Raw genomic sequence first — 11811 nt, 5'->3', positions numbered from 1 at the left:
AAAGCCACTTGTCCAAGGTGTCCTAGTAAATGATGAATCTTAGACTTGAGCCAGGATTCTTTTTTTTAAGGATTTTATTTATTTATTTGAGAGAGAGTGAGAGAGCACAAGCAGGAGGAGCAGCAGAGGGAGAGGGACAAGTAGATCCCTCACTGAGCAGGGAGCCCCATGTGTGGCTGGAACCTAGGACCCCAGGATGTTGACCTGAGCCAAAAGCGGATGCTTAACCACTGAAGCACACAGGTGCTTGAGCCAGGATTCCTGATTACAAAGCTCATGCCTTCAGTTATTGCCTATCAGTATCCATCATTTCTATCCTAAAAGTTAAATTAGACATGACTCCCAAATACCTACCCACAATGTGAGAATTTTGTTGCCTTTAAAGTAAGTTCTGATGTTTATTACTCTTTACATGATTATAATCAAATTGAATATAGGCCTCAAAGGTAAAATTATTCCATCTTTCCCCCAAATTAGATTAAATTTAGACAAGTAGGCTATGTATATCAAAAAGTCCTGCTCTCTGAAGGAAAACTATTTGAATACTTATTGTGCTAGAGATCAGGACTAATTTGACCACTAATATTTAGGCCTATAGTATACTTTTAGGGATAGAGTTTCATGTTCTCCTCATACCATAATACTAGGTTTTGATTAAAGGGTGTAGAAATATTAACTACTTATGAGAAACATGCTCATTCAAAATGCCTCAGTTGAATATAGAAGTACTACAAAAAGCAAACTTCACCATTTATATTTATTCAAGTAAGTCATATCATGTGGTATTCAGTGAATTCAAGGTGTTTCCAATGCTGTGACTAAAGTAAAAGAGGGAACTGACTGCATTCTCATTGATAATGCTAGAAAGAAAAAAAAAAGATAATGCTAGTAAGTCTCGGGACTAAACCTTGTGTAGGCAAATTAGTGCTTTTCAATGCCACAGACTCCACAGGCACCCCTGGGGTACTAGATGTGAGAGATAACATAAGAGAGCATGGGTCATTCAGTACAACCCAAAGTACATGTTTTCTCATGGCTCATTTATTTCAAACCATTTACTTCAAACCATTACTCCTATCTTTCAAACCATTACTGACTACCTGATGTGTGTCAGGTACTATGCTAGGGGCTGGGAAGTCTCATGATGAACAAGACACATACAGTCTCTGTCCTCATGCAACTTAGTTAAGGAGACAGACAATAAAGGATGGGGTGACTGGGTGACGGGCACTGAGGGGTCACTGGACGGATGAGCCCTGGGTGTTATACTGTATGTTGGCAAATCGAACTCCAATAAAAAAATATACAAAAAAAGAGCTAAAGAAATAAAGAAGAAAATATCAGGTGCTGTTAAGTGTTATGTTGAAAATACGATAGGGTAATCTGATTGGAAATGATTAACTTCTAATATGAGGAAGTTGGTAAGGGAAGGTTCTTCTCAAGGAGTGTGAAATACCAAGAAAGAATTAGCCTGAGAAGGCATAAGAGAAGTACGCCAGGCAAAAGGAATGGCTAGTGCAAAGGTCCTGAGGCAGAAATAAACTTGGTGCTATCAGGTTTTGAAAAGATGATTGGTTAAGTGTCATTTTTTGATAGAATAGGGAACAACGATCTAATGGCTCTGTCACTGTTAACTACAGGAAAGACTTCTAATGATTCAAATTATCCTCAGAAAACTTTGGGAATGTTAGCAGTGGCAATTCCAGAGATGGTGGGATTAGGAATCATTTTTATTTTTGCTTCTCTTTATTTTCTGTTTTCTTGCTTAATAATAAACATAATTCTTTCTGCTTAATAATACCAACATATCCTATGGAAGGCAAAGAAATGTACTTGAGGGCCTGAGTAAAGGTAGATTTGGGGGGGGGGCGCCTGGGTAGCTCATTGGTTGAGTGTCTGACTCTTGATTTCAGCTCAGGTCATGATCTCAGGTTTGTGAGATTGAGCCCTGCACTGGGCTCCATGCTGGGCATGGAGCCTGCTTAAGATTCTCTCTCTCTCTCTCCCTTCCTCTGCCCCTCTCTCTCTTTATAAAAAAAAAAAAAGGTAGATTTTGGAATGACAATAAAATTCATTGCCAACACTAAATGTAATTTACTGGAAAACATAAATATGATTTTGGTAGAATTGGAGAGGTAACACTTCAGAAGAGCATGGGGCAACCTGTCAGGTAAAGGGGACTTAAAATGAGTAAATGATGTATCCTGTCACCTAAACTGGAGTAAGAGCTCAGCCTTTCATAAGAAAGAGGGTGATGGTGTCCTTCTGGATCTATGTACTCAGGTTCTAGTACTATTGTTTTCTTGGTCAATGGATTCAGATAGGTGAGCTGGGCTCTATATTTATTTAAGTAGGCTCTGTGCCCACCATGGAGCCCAACACTGGGCTTAAACTCAGGACCCTGAGATCAAGACCTGAGCTGAGACATCAAGAGTTGGACACCTAACTGACTGAGCCACCCAGATACCCCAAGGACTCTATATCTATTAATGGCTGTTTAGACTGGGGCTTGGCCTCCTAATTTGTCTTTAAGTTGGATCTGCAGCAGTCCCCAGAGCCTCGTTTGGCCAGTGACCAAGCTCCAGAGAAACTCTGACTTGAGATATAAGTCAGAGTAGGTAGGGTGGAAGAGCCAGCCTGGGACACCTAAATATTGTCTATTCCCTGCCACTTACTAGACTATGTGTGGGCAAACTACTCTCTGTCTTAGTAGTCTCCCATTTTCTCATCTCTTAAATGAAGAGGCTGGACTAGAACATCTTTATGATCATTTCTAGCTCTAAATTTCTATTTCTATTCTAAACCTCTTACTATGAAAATTCTTGTGGCTCTATTTCTCCAAAAGAAGAATAGCACTGACTGATAAGCGGAATTGGGGCCAGTGAAGCATTCAAGCATGCACAAACCAGAGAGAGAAAAATAGTTGATATGCTAATTTTTACTTTCCCTTTCCTTAGCCTTTTATACCGAAATGTTAATATTGGTGACATTCTTAGGGAACAGGAGCTGTTCAGTAGGCCTTGGATTCTGGCTTACACATATGGAGAGTAGTTCCTCATAAGCAAAGGCTGAACATCTCTTTTCTCTCCTAAAATAATTAGTATCAGCTCCTCTTCTGCTTTGATGGAAGGTTTAGAACAGGAAACATAGGGAACCTAAAGAGGAGGAGAGGTGTCACTGAGATGCAATGGAGAGACTTGCCAGTGACATCACACTTCCGCTGAGGACTGGTTGTATATACCTTCTATTGTCTGGGAATGGATAGAAGCTATGGAGGAAATGGCTTAATTGTGTAAAGACACACAGCAATGCAACATAGTAAAAACATTGCCATGGAGTGGCACAGTTCGTACTAATATATGATTTGGCTTTTTTCTTTGTTATTGCAATATTGATAATATTATAAAGAGAGCTTTATTCCAGAAGGGCTTATTAATTGACTGAGGTGGGATGAGGAACTGCAAACCTCTTCCCTTCTTATTCTATCAGAAGATTCTTTTGGAATAAAAAAAGAATAAAAAATGAGCCATTCCATGCTGTGAGTTATTGAGTTACTGACAATAGCACTGAGCACTGCTCCAGGTACAAAAGATATTAAAAACATTAACAAATGGGAGAAATTAACCAACTCTCTCTATCTTGATTTCCTCATCTCTAAAGTGGGAATAGATTTTATGAATTGTAAAGCCTTTAAAGATATGTACAATAATAGTTTATTGAACATTAATAAATATGACATAGGACCTTCGTGGAATGAAAGATTTAAGCTAGTTCCTGAAATAATTACTTCCTTCATGGAAGCTCATTTATTTAGTGTGAGAGTTTCACTGATTATTTGACTACTGCCAACTATAGTTTACCTACTATTTGCAGGATATTTGGATATAAGCAAGTATATATACAGGTTTATATTGAAAAACAATCATAAGAACAGGGTGCATCAATAATTCATAGGAAACTCAAAGTTCTCAGAAGAATTTTGGCCACCATGGATTGAATTTCTCTTAACCACTGTCTAGGGTTTGGGGAATTGCTGGTGCCAATCAACGTGGGGGGTGACGAAGGAAGGATTTCTCCAATTTATTGTCATTAAAAGAAACTTTCAATTGGAAATAAGTGTTCAGGTGGGTGGAAGCGTTGTCTGGTTTTGGCGTTTCGCGCAATGCTGCGGCCGGGAGACCCGGAGCTGACCCAGAGACACTTGAATTAACTTTAGCAGAAGAGAAATGGAGGAGCCATAGAACATTAAGGATGAATTCAGGAAGACCCGAGACCATGGAGAACTTGCCTGCTCTCTACACTATTTTCCAAGGAGAGGTTGCTATGGTTACAGACTATGGAGCCTTCATCAAAATCCCTGGCTGTCGGAAGCAAGGTCTGGTCCATCGAACTCACATGTCATCCTGTCGTGTGGATAAGCCCTCTGAGATAGTGGATGTTGGAGACAAAGTGTGGGTGAAGCTTATTGGCCGGGAGATGAAAAATGATAGGATAAAAGTATCCCTATCCATGAAAGTCATCAACCAAGGAACTGGGAAAGACCTTGACCCCAACAACGTTATCATTGAGCAAGAAGAAAGGCGGCGGCGGTCCTTCCAGGATTACACTGGGCAGAAGATCACCCTCGAGGCTGTCCTGAACACCACCTGCAAGAAGTGTGGCTGTAAAGGCCACTTTGCAAAGGATTGTTTTATGCAACCAGGAGGGACCAAGTATTCTCTGATACTGGATGAGGAAGAGGAGAAGGAAGAGGCAAAGTCAGCAGAGTTTGAGAAGCCTGACCCCACAAGGAATTCTAGAAAAAGAAAGAAGGAAAAGAAGAAAAAAAAAACATAGAGACAGGAAGTCGTCTGACTCTGACAGCTCAGACTCTGAGAGTGACACAGGCAAGAGGGCAAGGCACATATCAAAAGACAGCAAGGCAGCAAAGAAGAAGAAGAAGAAGAAGCACAAGAAGAAACACAAGGAGTGAGAGTGGAAAGAGTAGAGGGGGTGGTGAGAGGAGGAGGAACCAGGAGCCTTGTGCCTTGAAGCCCTGGCTCCGGGAAAGACTCAGTATTGTGAATATGGCCTCCCACCCCACTGACTTTTCACCCGCGGGAGATGGCTTCCCCTTACGCAGCAGGCAGGTTTGGGAGTTAGATGTCAAAGCATCTGCCTGAATGAGTTGTTGTTAACTTATCCTTCCTGGTCCCTTTGCAAGTGACCCCTGCAGCTCACCCATTCATTCACTCAACTTCCTTCATTCAGCAGGAGGTCCTATTACCCTCTCCAGCTGCCACTGCCAGAGCCAGATTCATGGGACTCCTGCACGGGAGTCCAGGCTGCAGCCACAGGTACTGCTGTGGAGGCGAGTCTGGCTGTAGTTGGGAGAACAGTGATGCCCCCCCCCCCTGCCGTCGGGTCTGCCCTGGGCTGATTGGTGAGTGATCCCTGCGGCGTCCGACACAGGGGCCGAGGGAGACCAGCAGGCGGAGGGAGAACATGGTAAGAAGTCGTGCTCACTTTCTCCATTCCCCCAGTGTGATTCTACCAGGCTACAAGGGACAGCCCGAAAACCATTGTTTGCAGCGATTGAGTTTATGTGGGACACTCAGCCAGACCCCTGAACCACATAGCTCAAGCCAAGATAATTGCTTTACTTTGTATTTACTACTGTGTGAGTCAATTGGTTCCACTTCAGGTCTCTGCTTAAATTCCTGGCATAAACGGAAAAAAAAAAAAAAAGGAAATAAGTGTTCATGTAAATTGGTATCATGTACAAGCCTGGGAAATAGCATTTCATTAACTGATAGTTGTAGTTTTGTATCTTACAGTGAAATTCGTCAATTCAGGAAGGGGATAAAGAGTTAAAATGTTTGAATGGCAAAATAAGGTCTCTTCATATGTGAATGGTGCTTGGTGACCATTTGAGGGTGAAGTGAGAATGGGGACAGAAGAGACTTGCAGCAGTTTGTCTTTGACCTGTATGAATTAATGATTGAGATGTGAGTCACAAGGGAAGTAAGACTGTCCCCAAAAGAGGTAACTGAGGGGACTCCCAGGGAAGGGGAATGTGAAAGGCACTATGAAATAAGATATTCTTAATCTTTTCATAAAATCCATCAGAACGATTGTACAGTCCATTAAAAGTTGGCATGTTACCAGACACATCTAGACATCCAGAGAGCCTGCTGCCATCAGTCACAAAGGACATTCTGTCCTAGACACCCTAACGCCAACACCACGTAGTAATGGGAGTGTTAGTGACTGAGTGTGTGTCAGTGGGATCATGGCACGAGTTCTGTCTAATATTAGTCATGAGAGTTTTTGTGCACCATATCCTAGGTGTTATTAGAACCATAACAGGAGAACATAGAGATCATTTTATCAAGTCTCTTAATTGTCTGGAAGGGGATAAAGGCACGCTGACTTAACCGAAGATGCACAACAGGTATCCTGTTTCTTAATCTGATGATCTTCCTACTACAAGAAATAACTCACTTCAACTCTTGCGTGGGTTCCTTAAACAGATCACATAAAGTGTTTAAACTGTATGTTCAATATGTACAAGGTAAATCAATACAGAAGGAAAATCATTGCAAGTGCCCTGGCCATATAATAGCACTTGTCATAGGCTGCTGTGGTGGTCATAACTAAAGGAATAGGAGCTTTATTAAGGAGACCAGTTGTCATGGCTCATTATGTGCCATCAGCCTTCTACCGAACACAATCTTTCCTGCTTATGTCACACCACCTGAGAGCTTTTGGAATATATGTCCAACAAAAGAAAAAATGCCGAGTTCTATTGCCAGTCACTTCTAATCAGGGTCATATCAAAGATTGCATAATATTGACTACATGCTCAGCATATTCCCAGTGGGAAAGAGTAATAAGTGCTGTCTGATGCATATTTTGTTTCTTGACCACATTCCCTTTACGCCAATATCTTTGGTGATCTGGTGGGCTCCAGGACTAAAGGCAAGGACCCACAATGATTTCTTCTTAGCAAAGAAGCTGCTATTACTTTCCCTGTGTGCCCTTTTCCATTACCAAATGATCTCCCTCATGGATCTCCCATGATGACCACCATCCCCTTCCCTCCCCACCCCCTACATCCCCCATTCTTGAAAGGTATCTGTTATATTACATGAGTCTACAGTGTTACAGCATTCTGGACCCAGATCCCTGACAGATGTTTGCTTCAGGAAATACTTGCCAGAACACAGACTCAGCTTATACCCGTATGGGATGAATGAATTACAAGAGGAAGTCTTCTGTTCATTTGCCAAGTCCACAGTCCAAAGGCGCAGAATACTTTTAAGCATGTATTGACTGGAAATGTATGTTAGTGTATGTTTTAATTCATGGAAGCATCTTTCCTTCCTTGTAACACCTCATTTGTTAAACTTTAGTGGGAAATGAGCTATTTCACCTATGTGAGTTATTCAGGTAGCTGCATGTTACTCTTTAAGTTACTAAGGCTTGGTTTATTTTAGCCTCTTTTATGGACAGGTTACTTAAATGAATTGTATACTCCTCTGCCTCATACATCGAATATCAGAATAAACCATACTGGCCCTGTCATTAAAACTTAAGTGTGAGTATGAGCATCAGTGATTGTATTGTGTCCTGACACAGTACTCTTCTGTGGAGGGTACTATTAAGGGGTGTGGGACAACTCATCCCTAAACTCAATGGTCCCTGCTTGTCACACCAGGATATGTAAATTCTGGTTCCTGCTTCAGAAAGTTCTCTATCTTGCTTTCATTCCTCAGAGCTACCATTTGCAAGAATCTCTTCCTTTTTTTCCTGCATCTTAACTCCCCCTCCCAATGCACAACACCCATCTCTCAGGTGTTACAGCTGATATTCTGTGCACTGGGAAGCAACAACCAAGCATGTTAGAATTATATATATTCAAGAAGAGGGAATGAACAGATTTTGTAAGGTCGCAGAGAACACAAATAGGAGGGAAGCATGGGAACAGAAGCCTCGGAAATTTGACACATCTTATTTGAATGCTCAGGGATTCTTTTTGTTTCCTTCCCAATTTGAGACTGTGTTGTAGAGAAGTGTTGTTTACACTGTTTAATGTGGCAGGGCCCTAGGATTCTGCTGAGATGCCAGATGCAGGATAGGTGTGTGAGTATGTATAGGGGGATGGTTGCAGTGCTAGGGGCTGTGGCTGGTTGCAGAGGGAGGCCAGTGATCACACTCTGCCTCTATTGTAACCAGAGCAATATCCCATTACTTTTTTTTTAAGATTTTATTTATTCATGGGGGGGGGAGGGAGGCACAGACACAGTCAGAAGCAGGGAGCCTGACGTGGGATGTGATCCTGAGCTGAAGGCAGCTCTAAACTGCTGAGCCACCTGGGCTGCCCCAACATCCCTTTACATATCTTGTGTATTGAAGGCAAGATCTCATTAACAGATATGCAAGTGACAAAAAACAAAAGCAAAACTACAAAAATAAAACAATTTCCATTCTTAAAAAAAAAAGATGAATGGGATAACTACTGTGGTAGTATAATCAGGTAAATAAATGCTCAGTTGGGGAATCCCTGGGTGGCTCAGTGGTTTAGCGCCTGCCTTTGGCCCAGGGCCTGATCTGGAGTCCCAGGATCGAGTCCCACATCAGGCTCCCTGCATGGAGCCTGCTTCTCCCTCTGCCTGTGTCTGTGCCTCTCTCTGTGTCTTTCATGAATGAATAAATAAATAAATAAATAAATAAATAAATAAATAAATAAAATCTTTAAAAAAATAAATAAATGCTCAGTTACCCTCTCCTAGAACATGCTTTACAACCTGGTAGGAAAGGCATTTAACATTTTCTAGGTATTAGGAAGCCATCTAGGCCAAAGAGTGTAACTCACTATTAAGGATAAATAACACAACATTTAAAAATTGCAAGTGCCATTTTCCCTAAACTGTAATTTCTTTTATCTGAGTTGAACAATGGAGCGTGTTTTGAAACAATGAAGTCCAGTAGAAATATGTTAACTACATGTGGAATTTAAGATTTTCTAATGGCCATGATAAAAAAGTAAAAATAAATATGCAAAAATAATCTTAATAATTTTAATATTTCATTTAACTCAGTATATCCTAAATATCCTCATTTTAACATATAATCAATATAAAAATCATACTGCTTCAGTTTTTAAATTTTAATTACTTGGAATGATGTAAAATTAAAGATGCAATTCCTCATTCATACTAACCACATTTCAAGTGTTCTGCTACATGTGTCTAGTGCCTACTACATTAAACAGTATGATTTTAGAACATTTTTGATACATCTAAATTGGTTGGCCCTTTCATAGGAAGAACTTAAAGCAAAATCTCATTAATTCGGGCTCCACTAGTTTGGAATTATGATAATTTTATCAGAGTTCAGCTGAAGTTTACAGTCTGATTGCTCTGTGGAGAAAGGTTTCACTTGGCACATTCACCATATAAATCAGATCACAGGAGGCATGCTTAATCCACTTAAGAGTATTAAGCATTTTGTGGGACTTTAGCACATTTATGAATGCAAAGATATTCAGTATGCATAGCAGAGTGTCCTATATTCATTAAAGGGCATCTAACAGGAACCTTTCCTTTGGGACACTTTGTTAGCATTTAGTTATTATTACACTATTTTTGACAGATTTATATGTCAAATTTATTTTAAAGTTGTCTAAGAACCTGATTTGTTGATATTTCAGATCATTATTACTTAAATAAAACTTCACAAATGTAGTCTATGTCAACTGAAATGTAACAATAACATGGTGCTTTGTTTCAAGGTGATACTATCTCATAGGGTGGTGAAGTGAAAATGAGATACGGCACTTTATAACTTGTAAAATGTCTTGTGCATGTTATTCATTCATTCAGTATTTCTTTATTGGCTTTTATAAGCCAAGCTTTGTGGTTGATAGTAGGGATATAGCTGTGAACCAGATGGACAGACATGATCCCAGCCCTCAGGGAGCTTACCAGCTGGTGGAGAGAGACAGGCAAATAAATAGGCAATGAAAGCAGAGGGTGGTAAGCAATATGATAGAGGAAGAGCCAGTTGCTAGGAAAACATAGAGGAGAGCCATATACCTCAGACCAGTTGGAGAGGATAGTCAGGGAAGCCTTCCTGGAAGAAATGGCATCTAGGCTGAAACCTGCAAGTTGACTTGTAGTTAGCCAGGTAGGAGAGTGCACAGAATGCTTCAGAAAGAGGAAATAGCATGCACAAAATCTCAGAAGTGGAAAGGAAAGCATGAAGCAGTCCTGGAACTGAAAGTAGTTCTGCGTGACTGGAATAGGGAGTCCAGATGAAAGATGGAACCATGACCAGGGTGGGAAGGCCAGGAGGAACCTGATCACAAAGGTCCTAAGAAAGTTAGATTTTATTTATTTAATATAAATATAATTTTATATGAATTCCAGCTCACTAATACAGTGCAATATTAGTTTCAGGTGTACAATATAGTGATTCAACACTTCCATATATCATCCATAACCCAGTGCTTATCACAGCAAGTATGATCCTTCATCCCCATTGCCTATTTCACCCATCCCTACACCCACCTCCCCCCGATAATGTTCTCTATAGTTAAGGGTCTGTTTCTTGGTTTGCTAACCCCTGTTTTTTCCCCTCATTTGCCCATTTGTTTTGTTTCTTAAATTCCACATGAGTGAAATCATATGGTATTTACCTTTCTCTGACTTATTTTGCTAGCATTATACTCTCTAGTTCCATTAATGTTATTGCAAATGGTGAGATTTCATTCTTTTTTATGGATGAATAATATTCCATTGTATATACACCACATCTTCTTTATTCGTTCATCTGTTGATGGCTATCTGGGCTCGTTCCTTTTTTTTATATAAATTTATTTTTTATTGGTGTTCAGTTGCCAACATATAGAATAACACCCAGTGCTCATCCCGTCAAGTGCCCACCTCAGTGCCTGTCACCCAGTCACCCCACCCCCCGCCCACCTCCCCTTCTACCATCCCTAGTTCGTTTCCCAGAGTTAGGAGTCTTTCATGTTCTTTCTCCCTTTCTGATATTTCCCACTCGTTTTTTCTCCTTTCCCCTTTATTCCCTTTCACTATTTTTTATATTCCCCAAATGAATGAGAACATATAATGTTTGTCCTTCTCTGATTGACTTATTTCACTCAGTATAATGCCCTCCAGTTCCATCCACGTCGAAGCAAATGGTGGGTATTCGTCATTTCTAATGGCTGAGGAATATTCCATTGTATACACAGACCACATCTTCTTTATCCATTCATCTTTCGATGGACACCAAGGCTCCTTCCACAGTTTGGCTATTGTGGACATTGCTGCGAGAAACATCCGGGTGCAGGTGTCTCGGCATTTCATTGCATCTGTATCTTTGGGGTAAATCCCCAGCAGTGCAATTGCTGGGTCATAGGGCAGGTCTATTTTTAACTCTTTGAGGAACCTCCACACAGTTTTCCAGAGTGGCTGCACCAATTCACATTCCCACCAACAGTGCAAGAGGGTTCCCCTTTCTCCACATCCTCTCCAACATTTGTGGTTTCTTGCCTTGTTAATTTTCCCCATTCTCACTGGTGTGAGGTGGTATCTCATTGTGGTTTTGATTTGTGTTTCCCTGATGGCAAGTGATGTGGAGCATCTTCTCCTGTGCTTGTTGGCCATGTCTATGTCTTCCTCTGTGAGATTTCTGTTCATGTCTTTTGCCCATTTCATGGTTGGATTGTTTCTTTGCTGTTGAGTTTAATAAGTTCTTTATAGATCTTGGAAACTAGCCCTTTATCTGATATGTCATTTGCAAATATCTTCTCCCATTCTG

The 11811-nt window shown here is 40.7% G+C and overlaps 1 protein-coding gene across 1 annotated transcript; it reads left to right on the top strand.

The window, feature by feature from the left end:
- Positions 1–4136: 4136 nt before the first annotated feature.
- LOC129518280 (zinc finger CCHC domain-containing protein 17-like) lies at positions 4137–5117 on the top strand. The gene is given in 2 exon segments (XM_055338375.1): positions 4137–4821; positions 4823–5117. Coding segments are annotated over 2 exon segments (720 nt in total). The 5' UTR covers positions 4137–4251; the 3' UTR covers positions 4973–5117.
- The last annotated feature ends 6694 nt before the right edge of the window (positions 5118–11811 follow it).

This window comes from Nyctereutes procyonoides, unplaced genomic scaffold (assembly GCF_905146905.1).
Source record: "Nyctereutes procyonoides isolate TBG_1078 unplaced genomic scaffold, NYPRO_anot_genome, whole genome shotgun sequence".
NCBI classification, from domain to species: domain Eukaryota; kingdom Metazoa; phylum Chordata; class Mammalia; order Carnivora; family Canidae; genus Nyctereutes; species Nyctereutes procyonoides.
The sequence above is the reverse complement of the archived record's forward strand: the minus strand, read 5'-3'. Positions and strand labels throughout refer to the sequence as shown.